Source organism: Apis florea, unplaced genomic scaffold, assembly GCF_048593485.1.
Source record: "Apis florea isolate Af1SG1 unplaced genomic scaffold, ASM4859348v1 contig_2835_pilon, whole genome shotgun sequence".
Lineage (NCBI taxonomy): Eukaryota > Metazoa > Arthropoda > Insecta > Hymenoptera > Apidae > Apis > Apis florea.
The window spans coordinates 368,540-391,005 of NW_028256652.1; the positions used below are offsets into that span (position 1 = coordinate 368,540).

Sequence of the window (22,466 nt, forward strand, 5' to 3'; positions counted from 1 at the left end):
TATTTCGCCATTATTCGCGACTATCGCGCGCGCAATAGTCCAGTTCCTTGTTCTTCCGTCTAAAGAGGCGATGGCGCCACTAACAGTGCCAGTTGAAATTAGTGATGGCCGCGAGGCTCGTGATGCACATTACGTCGAGATTGCATTGAGTTTGTTTACCGCAAGATTCTCGTGTTAAGTAAAATTTAGTGACTTTCATTCGAAGCAGGCCGAGTATTATTACATATTCGTGTGAAAATTATACGGATAAATTATATTTGTTGTAACAGTTTATAGAATCGACGCCTTTAGTTTTCTTGACAGTTCTGTCCCGTGTTCAGAGTAGCAATAGCCACTTGAGTGCCACGAGAAGTGTCGTTGCATCGCCACTCAGGCAACTTTCTCAGAACAGCAGTTGTCCTAATGACATCGCGTATGTGATATAACGATACGAAAGGAACCTTTGTCGACACGGGGACGGCGACCCCACATCGTCGGCACTTTTTTCCTCTCACCCTTCCTGGAGACACGCGCATCAAAAGCGTCCAAGGTATGTACACCGGCAGGCCAGGTTAGGTACATCACCGTGTCTCGTGACGGCGTTCCGAACTATGTTGATTGATTACATGCATGATTTCATACGTTTTTTGTATTATGATTAATGAAAAGATTATATATAATTTCATAGAAAATAGAAAATTCGTACAATTTTTAATATTTTTCTATTTTGTATTCATATATCATTATCAAGTTATCAACGTTTATTATTTTATTAGCTGCAGATAATGAATTTTATTCTGAAATATACATGGAAAATGATTTAAATGAATGATAATTGTGATTATTTGTAATTAATTAAAAAATATGAATATTAAATTGTATTAAAATAGAATAATGTTTGAAAAAATGATTATGGTTCAATTTTGTTATTAAAATCGATGCATTGATAGTACCAATACGGTTTCATGGATTTTAGAGCTTTAATTTTGTTGCACCTGCAAAAAGAACATTATCTTATTTATAAAATACCGTTATGGTATATTATAACGGCAACGATAAACCTCGACAAATGAGATTAACTTTATATGCGTCTAATGTAATATAACGGACACTGTCCCGGCAAATATATCCTATCTGGCAAAGGAAGTGTTTGTTCCCCCCCTAAACAATGTTCCACTGACACACGTTGTTTCCTCTACTCGGCACTGGTCCAAAACATTATTCTCAGTTGATTCACATTGTCAGACACCATTAATAACAGTTTTTTAGAGCACGAAATGAAGTATCATTATATAATTGATATATATTAAAATTTATTTATAATCCGATTATATATTGTTACAAATTATATAACACTTTCAGTAATTAATATTTATCCTTAACTTTATGATATGTGTTTGAAGATTTATATTTAGATTAGTTTGGAAATATAAATATTAATATTTTATTATCAATTATTCATACTATAAAGTTTTATAATATTTCTATTTTATAATATTAATTTTATAATGTAGATTTCAGTATCATATGCCAGATTGCATGATATTGTTAGAAATTATTTGTTTGATTTTCTTCATCCATATATCAAGATTGAAATTATTTTGATAAGAATCTAAATTATGAGAAATCCGAAATTAACCGCGCCTTTTGATCACTCCGTTTCGCACGTTCCTCTGTACGCACCGAAACTGTCCCACATTCCCGGCCGTTCCTCTGTCTCCTCGGGCGATCTTATACACCCCTACCTGGCCCACTTATTGTATTGATTCAAACTTAGGCATCTGCACGTTCCTCATTTCTTTGCAACTTCCTGTTTGACGATGTACCTTTAATTTCCTTTTTGATCCTTCTGGTAATTTGTATTTCATTATTTTACAATAATTTTATTAGGGGAACTAGAAAAAATTACAAGTCGATATACTTAGAAACTTTTTGGTTATACTTATCCGGTGGAATTTTTTTCCACCAGTATATTGTTTCAATCTCTCTGTTTCTCTGTTTCATATTTAATTTTTTATTTATTCACACCATATTTTTGATATCGTTTTAATGTTAGAATTCTGTATGTTTGAGATTTATGACTGATATTATTGATCGTACATATTGCTGTGTTTATAGTGATTATAGTGATATATTCGGGATCGAAAGCTTTTGTCATCAGCAGCTTTCATTCGTATGCTTTCTCTTTACATTACCAACCATCGATATATTTTTTAATTTAGTTATAAATAAAAATTTCATAATGAAAGTTTCATTACAAAAATTTTTTTCATTTATGAAATATTTTTTTTTATTGTGTTATCGATACTTCTTTTTGATATCCATATATATATAAATTAATGTTATATTATTGGATCAAATACATTTCAATTTGTAATGAATATGTGATAAAAAATTTACGAAAATTATATGTATATTTTTCTTTACATAATTTATATTTAAATATGAAATGAATAGTTTTCATTTTTAATATGATTTTAAGAATTATTTGTATAAATTTGAATGAATTTTTTTTTTAAATAAAATACATTTTCTCTTTTCAAATTTTCAATTCAAATTCAAATATTTGCAATATAGTATTTTTTGCAAGATTAACAGATATTTATTCCAATCTGTAAAATTTATATTCAGTATATCAATATTCAGTATTCAGTACATTAATTTCATAAATATTTATACATTTAATTATAACTTACTGACGTATATAACAAAAAAATTTAATAAAATAAATGATTTATTAATAAATTAATAAATCACATATTATTTTTTATTATTTATCAAAATTATTAAATAAACAATTAGAAAATGAAGAGATTGGAAAATATAAATCGATATTATTTGTGCTCAAATTATGCCTTTATGGAATAAAATTAAAGATTCAAAAAAATGCTTCGAATTTTCGTGCATTCTGCACATTGATTATTTCGCGAAAAATTAGGAATCTTTTCTTTTTCTCTTTTTCTTGGTAAATAAAATTCGTTAGCGGCGCACGCGAATATACTCATGGCGACTAAGGGCTATCGTAAAATATCGATTAGCCAGTTCAGAAACCTACATAGTTTTTATTGCATTTATCCCGACCGTTTCTATATTTATCATGCATTCCACGTGGCAATCTACTTTCTTTTGTTTTATGTGCTCTCTGCATGCTGGTGATATTAATCAGATCAGTGAAAAAGCTTTGTTCGTGGTATACAAACCAGCTTTCGGTACAAAGCTTTGCGAAACGAAGCTCAATGGGATTACATAAGTTATCCCGTTGAGGTTTCCCTTTCCCTCTTTTATTCCTCGTCGATTTAACATTACATTCTATTCTATTTACTAAACAGTTTTCCACTTTCATGTATTTAAGACATTGTTAAGCATTAATCGTTATTAGCCACGCCAATTGAATCAAATTGTATTATACAAAGCCGATTCGTGAAATTGATTAAATACTATGATTGTCATGAAGGTTTTCATCAGAGTTATTTTTTATTGTTTAATATTTGATATGTAAATGATTTGATATTTGAATAATTAATTAAAAATAATTAAAAAATAACCTTCTATTGTTAATAATAGATAATAAAATCATGATATAAAATAAAATTGTTACATTTTATGAGAATTAAGATAAATAGAATTTATGTTATTTTTATAATAGCAAGTAATATTATTACTTTTTTTTCGTGTTTTATGCTTTATTGTTTATGCTCTTCTTTTTTTATATTTCCATTATAATTGACAGATAATTATACTGTAAAATATATTGTATTATATTGTATTTAAAATATTTATTTTAAAATAAAAATTATTTCTTAATGAAATAAACATTTATAAAATAAAATCATTACAAATCTTTTATAGGAAAAGAAAATATTCCGACCAATTGATAGAGCTCGAATCTTTATTTGTAATTATTCCAGAAATTAGACGATTTTTCCAGTGATCGAATTTCAATCTCTCTTTTTTGTTTCTATAAGTTTGATATTCAAAATGGCTTAATAATTTTAATTTCAAATATTTTTCTTGTTAATGACTTTCTCAAATATAGATTTTCGAATTCTAGTGTAAATATATCTTTTAATTTTCCATAGAATGAAAACTATTATTTATAATTAAAGAAATGATAGATAAATAAAAAGAATATACTTTAAAAAATCAAAGAAAATATTTTAATACTACTAATAATTCTTTGGAATAAGTTTAAAATAACTTTAAAATAAAAGATATTTATTTAAATTTATAGATTATATTTATAAAGATAAGAAATATCATTGGAATATGCAGTTAGTTTATATTATCTTTTAAAAGTATTTCATATCATTACAATATCGATACAATAAATAAAATTTTTTTTTCAAAACTAATTTTCCAAATAGTTAATTTATCATAATTATTTAATTAATATTTATCATTTTTCTATCAATTTTCTCATAACTTAACTTTAATCTTCTTCGGATATCACATTGATTTTAAAACTATAATTGTTCAATCGTAATACATAAACGTAGATCAATATGTCCTAAAAATCTGCATTCGAAAATAAAATGTGTAATCATGACCAACGTCATGTTGAAAAAAAATCGATGCGCTCCGGTTTTTAGAGCTAGCGAAGGTATTATTATCGCAACGTTGCAGTAACCCGATGCCATAGTCAATCGAGCAGAACGAAGAATCGATTTACATTATACATATATATGCACGTAAAGAAAATGCTCGAAAAAAAGAGAGAAGAGAAGAAAAAATGGAGAGGAAATTTGTGCGTGTGTATGCCCGGTTATAGGGGTGGTCGAAGTCCGGAAACCAGTTACGAAGTTCATTGCGCCGCGTAATTAAAGCGCGAAGTGGTGAACAATACGAGAATCGTCGATGCTGGTCCTCCCTTCGAACAAAACCTCTTCACATTCGCGCCGTTTGCGTAACAGCCTTTAATGACTATGAACGAACCTCATCGAAGGAATCATATCTTCATTCGTTTCAGAAAAATGTTCAGAAAAAGTCCATGAAAAATGGAAACTGGTCCTCGAGAAAGAATATTCCTTGGTTTAATATATAATTAATTTAATATATAATAATTCTTGAAGAATAGCTATTTTATTATATACGTTTCAGAAATATTAATCAACTTATTTGAATTCGATTCACTTGAAATGAATCAAATGGATACTTGATGGAAACAACATTGAAAGAAGTAATTACATGTACGAATGTTAATTGCAATGTCGATTATAATTGTAAATATAAAATTTTTCTTTCTTATTCTAAAGTATCGATAATTTTTCGTTGATTTCAAAGCATTATTTTATTATTGATATTATTTTTTTGAAATGATTTATTATAAAAAATGTTTCTCTTCTTTCAAAATTTTGTTTTATTATATTTAATATGCTCCATTATTTTTAATTGAAAGTATTTATTAATTGTACATTTAAAACAAATGAGATGTAAATATATCTCAAAACATAAGAAAATAAAAGATAAATTAGAACAATAATTACGATATTGTTTAATAATATTGTATAAATAATCAATATTGTTTAAATAATGAAAAAAAAATAAAGCTTGTTCAAGTATTGACAATTTGAAGTGACTTGTTGAAGAAAATATTGAATCTTCAGCATATTGTGTTCCTAAGCTATTCATTTCAATTATTAAAGGTAAAAGCCTAATATGAACGAGTGGCTGTATTCGAAGCGATACTCACGTTTTCGAGGAATCATCGAGAAGCTATTTTCGTAGCTCGACGAGAAATGCCGTTTGTTTTGTTGGTCCTCTAAAGCACGGCTATGTATATTCGAGTGTATTCAAGTATATTCGCGGTCCACGACGAACCGGTGGAGAAAATACCGAATTCCCGTTTCGTTCGGATTTAGTACACCACCTCTTCAGATGAGATTTGAAACACTTGAATAAACTTGTTTTTACATTGCTTTTTCAAGTTTCAAAGTAATGAATGGTATTCTTAAAAAAAAAAGAAGAAGAAGAAAGGAAGAAAAAAAACAGAATACTACTTTAACATATTTTTTAATTAAATAAAAAAAAAACATTTTTTTCTATTTAGGTGATATATTTAATAGATAATGAATCATAAATTAGGAAAAGATTATTGCCTAAAATTTTAGATATAATGAAACAAATATATATTTCATGTCATTATGATAATTGAGATGGAATAGATAGTGATACTTTTAACAAAAAAATAATTTTATTCATTATTTAAAATCTGATCAACAACTATATCTATTATCGTATAATTTAATATGTATTTTAAATATTTATTAGACATTGCAATGGAAATAAAACAAATAAAAATTTTTATTTTTATCAAATAATGTATCAATCAAACGTGTTTTTACTTTTATAATATGATTGCAGTTATGCGACATTTAAACTATTTCAAGCTTAGTATAGCAGTCATTATACTCAAGAACACATTCCAGACTAAGAAAAGAATTTTAATGAGCAAAGATAAGAATTGAATTGCGACGAACTTAACTGAATAATATGTAAAGATAAAGTAGTGTTTTGAATATATATATTTAGAATGATATTGCATGCATATTAATTGAAATAAATATTATCGTCATCATATGGGATAAATACTTGTAACGACATAATATGAACCTGTTAATTGGAACTTATCTGTACTAATATAATTTTTCTTGCACGACAATTGTGTTATGCAATTATACAATTAACAGAACCTATTTTATAGTTGGTATTAATTCGTTGTTAAACATCTTCAATTTATATGTCGAGATATTTAACATTCTACGAATTATAGAATATCTTACAATATATATTAATAAATATGTTAATTTACCGCATGATTCATTGAATTATATTTTAATACAAAGTTTTGTATTTCATATATTCTTCAAATGAAAAGAATATACAAAAATATAATTATAAATACAATATTTCTTAAGAAATCAAAATGTAATAAATACAAGAATTGTTTTTCTTTTTTTTCAAACGCATTAACTGCTTTAATTAAATAAATTTTAATGCGAATCACTGTTTCATTTTTTCAGCGAGATACGCAGACGTATTCAAAGATATTTCCGGATCATATTTCGTCAGAGTCGCGAATTTACCGAGAGAGTAATCCGTAAAAATAAAAATACGTGGCGGCAGAGCAAAAGCAACCAGAGACATCACTCTCTCGGAGCATAGATGTAATGCTCCAACCTTTTTTCCCTTCCCTTTTCTTTCACTCGATTTCCCTTCCTCCCGGCACTTTTCATTTTAAATGCACCTGTCTCCGTTCCATTTTGTCAGACAACAACCGACGAGCCATTTTTCCTATCGATTTCCCGCTTCGTTGCACTAAGAAATAGTTCTGAGGAATAGAAGGTAATGCGGTGAAACTCATTGGCAATCACACGAGATTTTGGAAGAGAGAATTGAAAGAGAATTGACAAACTTCGAACAACTTTGAAGGATTCGTTTCACGTAATATCGCGTAGTTTTTTCTATTTAAAAAAAAATGAATCAAAAATGATTTTTATACTGTTACCGTTTCGTTTTTTATTATTCATATCCTTACAAACAATCATGATTTGATCAATGTGTCAATAATCTTTCTCCTCATTGATCTCAATGAACTTTTAATATCATTTATGTCGTATTATGTCTCCTCTTTTGAAATTCCAATTTTATTTGAAACATTTTTTTAATAATTTCAAAAACAAGGGAAATATTCCTGATATTAAAATTATGTGGAATACTCGGTATTCTTGGGCGAATGAAATTACAGTGATCAAAGTTATAATCATAGCTATATTAATATATATTATACATTTAATATTTATTATTTTCCGTTATACATGTATTACGGAAAAAAAAAAGATTTCGTTCAAGGAAATAACTTTATAACGAGCTCACCCGTTATATATATTGTTTGTCGTTGTCGGCCGCCTTGATGTGTTTATATAAATAACTGATAAATATTGGTCCCATAAACATACGCTACATTACAGATACACGCGTATAAAAAAAATTCAATGGTCACTTAACATCAAAAAATTTTATACGAATATTTCAAAGATTAAAAACATCGATCGATTGTATGTATCAAAGAAAAAAAAAAAGTTGCTTTTAAAACATATTTCATTAAAATAGAATGGCATTAATCAGCGGATTCATTCATAATTTTCTAGCGAGATATTAATTGCTTTGATTCATCAATCGATCCTAATTGTTCCTGCAATATAATTCGATTTCTCTTATCGTCTCAAACGATATCTCTTATAGCGAATAATTATTGAATGGTTTAAATTAATAACCAGGTTTATGTTTCGCGGGATGTATTGCAAATAAAAGTAAAATGTCGTCCTCATTTTCACGATTTTTTTGTTATCTATGCAAACTTGGTAGATCGATAGTTACTACTCGATAGTTACTACTCGGCGATTCGAACAAACGTTTAGGAATTTTAAATTGAAATATTGGCTTTGTGAAATAATTGAATCGATATTGAAGTGCGCGATAATTTGCAATATTTCCAACAAACGTGGTTATATTGCAGACAATTTGAAGATGAGGAATGAGTAATAGTGCGAATATATTATTTTTACTTTGTTCTTCGAAAAAAAAAAAAATGAAATCATATTTTGATATGAGTAATATTGGATGACAAGAAATCTATTAATTTATATGATTAAATTAATTTATTAATTCATTACTTTTATAAGTATATTTTAATTTTAATATATATATACTTTAATAAGTATATTTTAATTTTAGAAATTAAAGAAATAACTCTTTTTTTAAATTAATTTGTTAAAATGTTAAAAAAGTTTATTGTTGTTGGAACATCAAAAGTTCTTCGTATGTCTCTATTTCCACGCGATTTTTGATCTTAATAGCATCAAATTAATTGCACAATGCTTAATTCATTTGAATGGATTGAAACTAATCAACAACACAATGAAGCTTACCACAGCAAATAATCCTCGAGCATACGGTAGATGCCTAAAATATCATCGAAATCTTTGAAATATTCATCATAGGCACATAAGGAATGAAAAAATCTAAGAAATCTCTTTTATTTATTACTCTGGCATTTAGATTACTGACTAAAATGCATGTAAATTTCATATAGATAGTTAATTGTCTGCGAATAAATTTCATTTTATATATGCAAATTGATAGTTGTTTTGTGATCTCTTTATATAAATTGAAATACAAAATCTAGTGAAATATAGTGAATCTAGGGAACTCTAGAATTTTAGATTATACGAAAAACGCAGAAATTTATTTTATTATTAAGAATATATTTTATTATTTGATTGAATTATTTTCTTTTTCGATAATTTTTATATATCTTTAGTTTTTATGCATTTATCGTTAAAAGATATATTGTTAAATAAGAATATTTTTATTACTATTTTCTATAATTATTTTTAATTATTAATTAATTTTAAATATATATAACTTATATAAAATATTTTTCAAACTCGTAAGGAAATTACATGTTTATCAAAATTTTTATCACACTTTGTTGTAATTAACATCTGAAAATAGTTAAAAATTCCGGTTGTAAGAAGTTTAACAAGCAAGTTTTTATAATTATGAGTTAAGTTAACGAGCGTTGATGACTAATCGACGAATGACCTTCGTTTTACGTGTAACTTGTATATGCAAGAAGCAACTAAACTCGCAATGCTTTCAAAGATCTTACTTCAAAGATCTCTTAGAGAAAATCGTGTTTCTTTATTATCAACAAATCACGTTATATTATAATAAAATGTATTTTCAATATTCAGTAATTATCACTACAAAATTGAATTAATTGAATAATTTTAATTCAGTTTTATTATGTTATAGATAAAATGGCGGAGGATGGCGCAGGAGGGTCAGGAAATAGCAGTACAGGAGAAGCAAGTCGATTGCAGTTATTGCAAGAAATGCGACAGCAAAATTTTGATACCATTCGATTTGCATCATACCGTACTGCATGCAAGTTGCGATTTATTCAAAAGAAAGTTCATTGTAAGTACGAAAGTATATAATTACTAAAAATAATAAATACAATTCAAAAAAAAGAATTAATAAAATTCAGATTAAAATTTTATTTGATTAACTTTCTGTAACCAGATTATATATCTAAATACATCAGTAAATCTAAATATTTTATTTAATTTAATAATATATTAAATTAAATAAAAAATTCTTATATATATATAAGAATTTGCATTCAATGTTCATATGTATGAGAAATACATATGAAATACATATAAAATACAAATAATTCTAAAATATTATATAATATATATAAAATCATTTTTAATTTAAGGAATTAAAATAATATAAAAAACTAGAATCAACATTTTAATAAAAATGAAATAAAGCCAGTTAAATTATAAAAAATTAGAAAGATTAATAGATAAGAAGCATCAGAAAATTAATACAAGAAAATAAGAGTAATAATACAAACTATTTTATAAATGAATTAAATTTATGAAATTTTATATACATTTTCTTAATTTTAAAAATCTCCAAAATAGTTATCTTCAGAAATTATCATGTTACTTATAATATTGCTATTAGATTATTATTAAATATAATATTAATTAGACTGAATTACTACAGAATCCAATGTTTTTGAAATAATATTAAACTAATCAAATATTCAGAATATTATGTTTCAACCAGATACAAAAAATCTTATTATAATACATAATAATATAATACATATTTAATACATCTTTATTAAATATTTTATTTCATACCAAGAATCTTTTGTCTTCATCATCATTTGGCTAGTAATTCCTAGATTCCATTAATTACTTGGTGAGAAGTTTTATAGACTGCTTGAGGTTACAAAACTTTCAGTACTGTGGACGAAGAATCCTTTGCTTTATCATGTACTTGGTTAGTAACTCTTAGGTTTTATTGACCACTTAATAAAAAGTTTTATCAACTATTTGAGGTTACAAAACTTTTTTTTAATATCACTTCACCGGTGCTTAATGTTATATTATGAGTCAAAAAGTGTTCATTTTTGATAAATTAGACATTTTCTGTTCTATACAGTACATAATGTGGATATATGGAACGTGATCGAAGCATTTCGGGAAAATGGTTTAAATACATTGGAACCATCGAGCACGTTGGGAGTTTCGAGACTAGAAACTTTATTGTCTTCCTTATTTCATGCCCTTAATAAACGAGTGCCTGTTTCGCAACAAGCAAAAGTCGACGCTACAACTGCACTGTTAATGAATTGGTTAATCGCTGCCTATACTACAGGGTATACATAGATTAAATTATAAATATTTTATTTTGTATTTCTCTTTCAATTATTACTTTTAAACCATTTTTCAAATGAAAGTAATTTAAATTTAAAATATGTAAATTAATTTATTGATAATAATTATATCTATTAATTATCCCTTAGATCATTAGAAATTAAAAAATAAAAAAAACACTTTTCATAGGGAAAACAATAAAATATCCGTTTTTTCGGTGAAAGTAGCATTGGCTACGTTATGTGCTGGAAAACTCATGGATAAATTTCGATGTAAGTTGTTCTTAACTTTTATATTATTACATTAACAAACTCTTATTATTGTTACAAATTACCTAATTAATTTGATTTACTCATCTCGAACAGATATATATTCGCAAATATCGGATAGCAATGGTCATATGATACACTGGAGATTCTCCGAGTATTTAAAAGAAGTTCTATCGTTAACGGCTGCGGTTTATGAATCTCCATCATTTGGATACTCTGAAGGTCTTGCCAATTCAATATTTCCCCAAGTGAGTTCATTAAAATAAATTTTTGTTCGTATATTGTCGATAACTAGAAAACTTTTTTAAATTTAATTTGACTCGGAAATAAGTATCGTTGGATATCATATCGTGTTTCAGAATTCGAAAGTCACGGTTAACGATTTTTTGGATACGCTTATGTCTGATCCAGGACCACATTGTTTAATTTGGCTTCCATTATACCATAGAATGGCTGCTGTTGAAACAGGTAATTTTCCAAATTTTAATTAAATTATTTTTGAATTAAAAAACTTAATATTTAATTATATATTATATTGAATTATATTATATATTATATTATATTGAATTAAAAAACGTAATTATTAAAGAATTTATGCTTCAAAATTTAAATCCTATTGATTGTTATTTTATATATTGTTATATATATTAAGATATAATTTAACTATTAAAAAAAATTATTTCATAAAAAATTATTCTTCATAAATAATTTAAGTAATAAAATTATGAATAAAAATTTAATTTGAAAAATAGTTAATACTTGTAGAGTATCTCAAAACATGAAATCAAATTTATTTATTTTATGATTATATGCTTTCAGTAATTCTAGACAAAGTATATCACATTTCATTTTCTTTCAGCAAATATTTTAGCAGAGAATAAAAATTATAAATGATGCGTTTCTTTTTCATATAATATCAAAAGATTTTTAATGTCAAGAAGCAATTCTTTAATAATTATTATTAAAGATGCATATTATAATTGAGTTTTTTTTATATACGGTCTTTTAGTGGCCCATCCTGTCATGTGTGATGCGTGTCATAAAGAGAACTTCACCGGCTTCCGATACAGATGTCAAAAATGTCATTCATATCAACTTTGTCAAGACTGTTTTTGGCGCGGTAAAGTCTCGGGAACACATAATAATGATCATGAAACAAGAGAATACAGTAGTTTTGTACGTGTTGAACAGAATTTTCAAAATTTTTAATCTTTTTTATTAATAAATATTGATATATATATATATATATATATACTTTATGTTATTATATTTTTATTGTTTATTTTATAGAAATCACCGAGTAAACAAATTGGTCATTCCTTACGAAAGAGCTTTAGATGCGTGCCTGAGAAAGGAAAGAATAGTTTACCGAGATTTCCAGAACAGCCCGAGAAAACATTAGATTTATCGCACATAGTGTGAGTGTTATGATTATCATATTCAATAAATAACAATATGAGTAATTTTTTAATTAAAAATAAATTGCCTGCATTGCAGACCGCCATCACCTTTACCATCTCACAACGGTTTTCCAGATCCAGGTTTTATGGCACCTTTTGATTCTGGATCAATGGATAGCCGTTCTACTTTAAGAAGGTGAGTGTAAAACAAATCAAAATTAGCACAGCTTATACTAAACGTGCACGTCACAATTGTATTTATTTTTTTTTTATATTTTTTTTTTTATTCATACAATATACAGTATGGATAGTTCAAGACTGGATGATGAACATAAATTAATAGCACGATACGCACAAAGGTTGGCTCAGGAAGCTAGGACCATGGTAAGATATTTTATTTATTCTAAAATACTAACGTTTAATATTTATTGTTTACTTTTCTACAACTATATGGATACATATTTAATATTTTGTTTTAATACTATAACAATTATATAACTATATATTGCTTGCATAAAAAAAACCATAATGTATTAAAAATTATTCAAATAATTAATTTATACGAATTGCTTTAATAAATATAATCTTTTCTATAAGATTTGTAGGAATATTTAAAACTATAACTACTTTAATGTAGTTTCACGATAAACGCATGAAATGTTGCACGAAATCTGTGATTGTCAGATTAGAGCAACAAATGTAATTAAACGTTCAGCTGAAACTTTGTGTAACTAATTTTAATTTCATAACTATACAGCCTCGTGCCGCATCCAGAATGTCGCAAGCTGATCAAGCAGTAAGTATACAAAATTTTAATTATCACTAGTATAATTTCCATGTAAAATTCAAATTTTTTTACAAACGATTTGAAAACACGATTTCTGTGTTACAGGGTAGGACACCGTCAGATGCTAATTTAGCATCATTAGATGCCTCGAGAGCGCAACGCGAACTTATATCACAATTAGAAGCAAAGAACAAGGAAATAATGCGCGAGATTGCAAGGTTAAGGTATACCTGTGTCGTTTATTTCCTTTATATCAAGCCTAAACCTCGAGATCATCCTGTCGAACCATCCTAGGATCATGCATGTTAAAAAAAACATTCTGTTTCGCTTGAATCATTTTGGTTGCATAGAATATGTATATTAGTGCTGAAGACATCACAACAATAAATACTAACATAAATACAATTTTAACTTCCTATACTCAATTACATTTATATTTCATTTATATAACTCTATGAATTCCTTAGAATCAAAATATTATAAACCTAAAATTTTTACTAACATTGCTGATTTCTTACTTGTAATGTCGATACTCTCTTCATTAGTTTAAGAATTTCCTATCATTTTGTTTCTTTTCATATTATTTTTAATTCATCTTGGTTTTTGATATAATATAATATTGATATATTATTCGTAAATTTGGAATAATTAAATAAATTATCTTGTTCGAATATAATACAATAAAAGTTACTTTTAAATTGTTTTAATTAAATATTAATTTAATTATTTTTTGAATTTGTTTAATTAATTAATTTAATTATTGAATTTGAATTAATTATTTTTTATTTAATTTTATTTTTGAAACTAAGAGATTCATTAGATTCACACACAGACACTACATTAATAATATATTCTTGCTTCAGCTTGTAGTAGAATGGAATATCTGATTCAAAAGATATTCTAGCTTTTGTTTTCAATTTAATCTTTATCATTAATTAACATTGAATTTAACTACAGGAGACAACAAGAGATAGAAGCAGCTGGTTTGGAAAATCCTGCATTAATGTCAGAACTGAGAGCTTTGAGACAAAGAAAGGATGAATTAGAAACTCATTTAGCAACATTACAAGATTCTAGAAGGCAGTTAATGGTACAGTTAGAAGGTTTAATGAAAATGTTAAAGGTATTATTTAAAAATAATTTATTAAATATTTAATTTATAAAAATATTTAAATAATATTATCAATATAATAATCAATTTTTTATTATTATGAAATCATAATAATTTCTATTATCGTAGAATCACCAAGCGTCTCCGAGATCAACACCGAATAGTTCACCACGAAGTACAAAATCACCACCTCTACCGCCTGGTGCAGTACCAAGTAGTAGATCAGCCCCACCAACTCCAGGTGGTCCACTTTCTACAACGCCACAGCAACAACAACAACAACAACAATCACAAAGTCAACAACAAATGTCTCAAAGCTATCAGAGTCCTGTTCCAACAACATCAGTGGCGAGTGTAACCAATAATACCATGCTGGGAACAATACAAAATCCTATTCCAGATAACTTATCATGTGTTGGAGGTGATGTAAGGTAGGCGCGCATATGAAAAATTTGTATTAGAAATCAATAAAAAAAAATAGTCAAGGATAAAAAGTAATATTATAATAAAAAAATAAAAATTACAATCTTTGTATAAAAAAATCTTATTTTATTTTTTATTATTAAATAATTTAAAAATGGCTTTTGAATTTAGGTAAAATTATGTTTAAAGAAATATTCAAAAATATATGAACAAGTTTTAAATACATATAATATTTATAAAAGCAAGATAAAATGTGTTCCTTGTTTTTATTAATATTTTGTAATACTATTTCTTGTCAATATATTTGTGAATTCTGTATGTAAGAATCCTTTGTACAAAGATTTGTAATGTACTTAGATATCAAAAAAAATTACTTTTATACAAAGTAATTTTATATAAAGAAACAAAATTTTATACATTATCGACATTTACTGTGTATTTTAAGCCATATTAAAGAGTCACAACTTGTACATGTAGTAAAAAACTATGTAAGCTAAATGAAGAAATCAGTCATTTTACAAGTATATTTATCAATTTAAAAAATAACATTAATTAATAATTTTATTTGTATATTTACACATTTATTTAAAATTGATTTCTTCGAAATACACAATGCTAGTTATAATAGATATGTAGCTATATTTTATAAAAAAAAAATTTGCACAGTAATTATAATTTTAATTGTTGCATGTGAATATTATGAGAATGCATTTTTAAGCAACTAGTAACAGGAATAAGTTTGGTACTAGTTGCATAATTCAAGATTTTCACATTTTTAAATATTTTTATATTGATTATATTGCATTGCAAATTCTAATTGTATTTTTTGTTAAAATTATTACACTTATAAGTCATTGCTTTTTGCTATTTTGTGACGCTTTTAGGCTCTATTGAATTTTTACACTTTTATGTTATCTTAATTTTTTCCCATTGCATTTAATTGATGAAATATTAAAGGCATGTGTATTTAAATTGAATGAGACAACTGGCATTAATGTACCTTATACAATATATTGAGATATTTTACTATATATTAGAAAAATGTTGTTACATTTTATCTTTATATAGAATTGTACAATTATTGTCTACATTATTTTTTTTAATAAATTAAAATAATTTCATATATTAAGTATCTTTTATTTTCAGTTATATATATTATTTTACCTATCTTTTGTAATATTTTTATAAAATTTAAAAAAATATATTTATTTATATGCAATAATCTTATTATAATATATCTTAAATACATAAAATTAGAATTTTGAAAAATAATACGTGAAAATTAAAGTTTTAAAAATAAACATAAATTAGTAACATTATATGGAAATTTTAAATATAAATAAAATAAGAAAAAGAAATTTATTATTATCACTGCTTTTTTTAGTATTGCATGTTTATGCTAGTATATTGTTAATTTAAAATTTGCAAATATTCCGTTTAATGATTTAATTTCAATGTAATAAATATGAAAAAAATATTCAACCCAAGATACTTGCACAATAAATGTGGCATGTCACGATTTTGACTTAGTTTTTATTTGGAAGTCGCTTTATGCAAAGAAAATAGAGATTTTCGATGTCAGGTCTGCGTTCAGGACAAACAGCTTGCCAGGAAGTGGTTCCAGCAGTGCGAATAATAGCTTGGGCCGATCCTTACGAAATGACTTATTGGTAGCTGCTGACAGTGTTACTAATGCCATGTCAACACTCGTGAGGGAATTGAATTCGGGTATGTTATTATTACACATTTCAATATACTTTGCATCAGAAATGTATGCAAAATATTTTGGTAGTTCAAAGTGGCACAAAAATTTGTATCTAGTTATCATTTTTAATATAGGTCTTCAATAATTGTATATTTAATATAGAAGTATAAGGTATAGAAATGATTAGTCCCTAAAATTAAAAAGTTATAACCAACGCGAAGAGGTAATGATTAATATCTCATAATTTTAAAAGAAAAGTTATCAATGGACAGATATTTGTGAGTAGTTTAAATAAGTAAAGTAATCAAAAAATTATTATCAATATGTATGTTTTTGTTTCATTCGTGATATTTTATATACTTGATTGATTATAAGAAAAGATCGAAACAATATGGAAAAATTTGTTTCAAGTAAATGTTTTTCGTAAATACATTTTCACATACTATTGTTTATATTAGTGTAAACAGGCATGTTTGATAGTATTTTCTTCTATCACATCGTTAGATTTTACAGCATGTAATAATGCATTTCCCTACCCGTTTTTAGTGAAAAAATTTTATGAACTTATTATGGAACTAAAACTCAAATAAAAGGTAAATTATTTTATATATAATATATAACAATAATAACGAAATAATAAATTAGACTATGTTCAATTTTTTATATTCTTCATTAAATTTTCATTACAAGAAAAATAAATAATTTCATATTCGTATTTAATATTAACAAAATAGAAGAATTAATATATAACTCTTTTTAAGTATTAAATACGAATCGTATGTTGAAAATATTTTTAAAAAATCATTTTATATTTATTGGCAAATTTAATAAAAGAATAGAAAAATTTACTAAATATACTTACAATAATTTTTTTAATTTATTTTAAAACTCAAAATTCAAAACTCATCTTATAATTTATAATCTTAATTTTATAAATTATCCAATGTTAATAACATATTTACAAATGTAAATATTTAGTTTTTGCCTCTTTTTACACTATTTGCCTGTTGTAATTCTTATTTTCTCTTATTTAGACTTAGCTAAACTTAGTCTAGAACTAGCACAGACTACACTACACATAAAACAGTAAATGTTCATTTTAAGATAATTCATCATTCTAACATTAATTTAAAAATAATCTGAAAATAATTTGCAATTGGGTAAAAATTTCATTTTTAATTTATTATTATAAAATAAAAATAACTTTTAATTTCTTAATTGATATTTTGAAATTTATTGTATTGTATCATGAATTTTTTTTGTTTTAGATACTATAAGAGTTTTAAATTAAAAAATATAAAAATATTAGTAATATTATTTATTAAAATAATTATCGTTATTATAAAAAAATATTTTATTAAAATTTAAATATAAAATTTAAATGTGGAACTTATATATAAAATATTCCATTATTCAAATTTTGGCGAAAAGATAGATATTTCCATATACAAATGACACTTTAGACGTGTTGTGGAATGTGTGTGATGCACCCCCTGTGAATGTATCCTGGTGCCTTCCAGACTCAGACCAGGAGGATCATTCTCACAACTCTGGCCGAATTAACATCAGAAAGCCGTTAGGTAAGAGTTTGTTAAAATTTCGAATATTCTCCTATATTTTTATATTCTCACAAGCATTTTTTAAATATTATATCACATGCTTTTTCGCATAAATATATTATAATTATTATATTAAGCGAACAAGTTAGTAAATGTATTTATTATTTCAGAAAATTAAAGTATTAATTAAATTACAAATAAATATCAGGTATTCTTTTGTTAATTATATTGCTATTACTTTTCTTTAGAAATAGATGATCGATGGTTTTATTCAATTATATGTACATTTGTAAAATACATAAGTAATTATATATAAAAAATATATATATGTATATATATTTGTAGACAATTCTTTTCATTTCAATTGTAAATAATAGTATCGATACAAATGTAGATAAGCATTTAAATAGACATATAGTACGTGATATTGATTTTATTAGAATTATTTTTTATATGAAAAATCAAAGGATGAACTATTAAAAATTTATTTGCATATAAAAAATGAATTTATGATTTCTAAATTAATACTGTAACTTAAAACAATTCATTCATCTTCAGATTTCGAGGCTGGCGAGGATGGCGATGATAGTAGCGGTGGCGGAAATTCTTGGAGAGAAGAACTTCAACGACGCTATCAACAGGAAAATGATTTTTTGGCTGAATTGCGTGCGCGTAATATTAATATTTCGCAGACACCATCCGCCACACCATCCAGTGAACAAGAACAAGAAAGGGGAGAAAGAGAAGAGGCAGATGGAGAGAAAGAAGATGAAAATGAAACCAACTGGACGGAACCGGCAAAGAAATGGGTCAACCGATAAGTTTGTTACATGTCACATTTATACATATGTATTCTAATTGCTTAGAAACTGCTACCAAATGAAAAAAACGCAAATAAGTTACTGTAGTTCCACCAATTATGATGGGTATATATATGGGTGTTAGTACGAAATATAATCAGTACGACATTAGATTTTGGACAATATTTAAAATCTTACATTTTCAAAACTGTACTTTTAATCAAAAAAAAAAAAAAAAAAAAAAAGAAAGAAAGAGAGAAAGAGAAATAAGAAAAAAGACATAAATAATTGTCAGCTCAGCAGATTGAAATTCAGATAAGATACCTCGATAAAATTTTAACAAACAGGTAAAATTAAATAATACATATTTATAGAAAAAATAAATCTATTATTTAATGTTTGTTATTTATCTTTAACATATTTTATAAAATACAAAATTTTGTTTTCCTACTGTGATTAAAATATTGTTTCTGTTAGATTTATATTTCAAATATTTATATATTTTCTTTTCTTATGAAACAAATATATTTAGAATTCTTGAATTAATCTTTTTTTTTATACGTATATAAATTATTTTCCTTTCTTTTTATAAGTATAATTAAAAGCATTATAATATAATGTTACAAATAACTGAAATTAAAGAATATAATTCGCAATATTTATGGGCCTAAAAGTATAAGAGCTGATTTTTAAATCAAGTTAAGCAACAAATTTTTCTCATTTACATAATAACTAATTTTACATACAAAACCTTACATTTCATGTAACTTTATCATAAAAATTCGAAATGACATTAACATAAACTTGAGCGCTCAATACGAAAAAAAATGATCTATTTAATCTATTGTGTGTAGAAATGTTATAAATGAGATAAATTTTTGCACAGATCTCTTTGATCAACTTTATATAAGAAGATAGGTATATAATTAAAAAACTTTTTTAAAGTCATAATAAAAAATATTGTTAACAAACGCTTATAATTAGTTGCAGAATCTCGAGTTTTTTTGTACATTCATACGAATTAGATATAACATTCAATATAAACTTTATAATCGTTAAAAATTGAAATTATAATATACACATTTTAAATATATTTCATTATATGCTTAATATGTATAGTTATATGAAACATATTTAAATATTATAAGAACTTTTGTAATACATTTCATCTTTTTTCTTCTTTTTTAAAATAATACACCTCGGAGCTAATGACTCATAAATAAAACTTTTTCTTTTATATTATTATGTGAAAGATAATTATGTTCTCATTCTCATTAATAATTTAAATATGTGCAATTGAGACTGTTAAATCTGATCAGGTTAGTAGTTTACTCAAGTCAAGAATTTTGAAAATATATCTTAAATTGTACGAATTAAAATATTAATAATTTTAATATTTCGTTATTTTAAAAATATAATTTTTAAAATACTGATTATTAGAGTATTGAGTATTTCCTTTAGTTTTAATATAACGTTTATTTAATATAACATTTTTTGAAAAATGTTATTAAATTTGTTAGTTTTAAAAAATCGTTAGAAATCTATAATTTGACAAAATCCTCTATATCCTGCTTTATAGTGTTTTAGTATAAAAATATATCTATTAATAAAATATTTTTATAATTTTTTTTTATGTTTTATATCTATTTAATTTATTCTCTATCTAATATACTCTCTATTTAATATATTCATTTTCAAAAATGGATTGCTGTTTCTCCAGTATAAAGTTTTTAAAAATTATTTACAATTATTTACAAAAAAGAAAAATATTTAGATAAAATTGATCTCAAATTTTCTAAAAATTATTTTGAATTTTTAAAAGTTAAAAAATTTAGCATGGAAATCAAAAAATTAAAAATTTTCGATAATATTGTACATAATAAGAAAATAGTAAGAAAAGAGTTGCATTTCCTATAACAAGAAAAAAAAAATATTGCATGAAAAGTCTAGATATATTTAGTTCCTGTTTCATTTGTATTCAATATATGAATATAAAAAAAAAATATGAAAAAATAGGAAAAAAATATATGAATATTCAGAATTTTCTAAAAATATGCAATTATTTAAAATAGGTCATCCATTGTGCTGTGTAAACAATACACTATTAAATTCTTATAATTTTAAATATTTAGAGTATTATAATATATATATTACATATGTATTTCTGAAATTTAAACTCAACCATACAGATTTAATTCAAGTGGAATATCTAATTTCAGGTTTGTGCATTTAAATTCTATAAGATATTTCATAATAATTATAAATTGAATTAATAATATTTATATTAGGAAAATTTATTATGATAAAACAAGTTCCTATCATCAAAATACATTAAATAATTTACAATTAGAAGAATAACATTATTTATATACTTGATGAAAGAATGAAAATTTATGACTCAGTGGCTTTGAGGTACTATAACATTAACTTAAACATTGAAACAGAGAAATAATGTATATAAATTTCATCGTCGATTATATGTTAAATATAAAATATTAGCATCCGTAGACAACATTTTAAAATATTGCTTAGGCATTTTGAACATATTAGTTTAGTTTTTGTTAATTTAATTTAATTTCTTAACTTTAATATTTAAAAAATATTAAATTTAAATGCCTAAGTTTTACACAATAATCATAAGTAATGCATAAATGCATACATCATATTTGATGTGATTATATGATGTATAAGACTAGAAGAATTGAATTTGTTTTATATGTTATATATTTCCACTTTAGTTTCTAGATTAAATACTATTTCAATAAATAACAACTAAATTGTACTTAATATAGAAAGGTGCACATTTTATAATTTTTATGTATTGTATGGTACAATATGATATATAAAATATTCTATGTATAGATATATATATTCATATGAGTTTTTCTTTGTCTAATAATTTTCCTTGTCTATATAGTAGTAACTATGTGATATAATTATTAAATAAAAAAAAAGATGAAATCATATCGTACACTTCTACTAATTTTTACTAATAATTAATGTTTATTTTATGATTTCCATTTAAATTTGTTTAAAACAATTTTATTTTGTTTTTGTAAACAATATTAAAAAAAATAATAATAAATTATCATATTAATTAAATATATATTATAACATATATATATCATAATGATCAAATGAAAATATGTTTTTTATATAACTATAAATTGATATATATTTAAACATAATTAAT

At 24.8% G+C, this 22,466-nt stretch overlaps 1 protein-coding gene across 19 annotated transcripts; it reads left to right on the plus strand.

The window, feature by feature from the left end:
* The first annotated feature begins 71 nt into the window (after positions 1–71).
* Positions 72–22,142, plus strand: LOC100863445 (dystrobrevin beta). 19 transcript variants are annotated; one of them, XM_086907173.1, is made up of 18 exons: positions 72–529; positions 9,796–9,960; positions 10,770–10,842; positions 11,005–11,221; positions 11,409–11,491; positions 11,585–11,736; positions 11,848–11,956; positions 12,498–12,664; positions 12,779–12,906; positions 12,986–13,084; positions 13,191–13,272; positions 13,646–13,684; positions 13,781–13,899; positions 14,633–14,798; positions 14,916–15,217; positions 16,792–16,937; positions 18,435–18,494; positions 19,032–22,142. In XM_086907173.1, exons 2-18 carry the CDS (start codon positions 9,811–9,813, stop codon positions 19,292–19,294), a joined length of 2,355 nt encoding a protein of 784 aa, XP_086763299.1. In that variant the 5' UTR covers positions 72–529; positions 9,796–9,810; the 3' UTR covers positions 19,295–22,142. The 19 variants fall into 19 exon arrangements, with proteins under 19 accessions (XP_086763299.1, XP_086763302.1, XP_086763305.1 ...); XM_086907176.1 differs by having other exon boundaries at positions 13,781–13,893; XM_086907187.1 differs by having other exon boundaries at positions 88–529; positions 10,705–10,842.
* Positions 22,143–22,466: the final 324 nt, after the last annotated feature.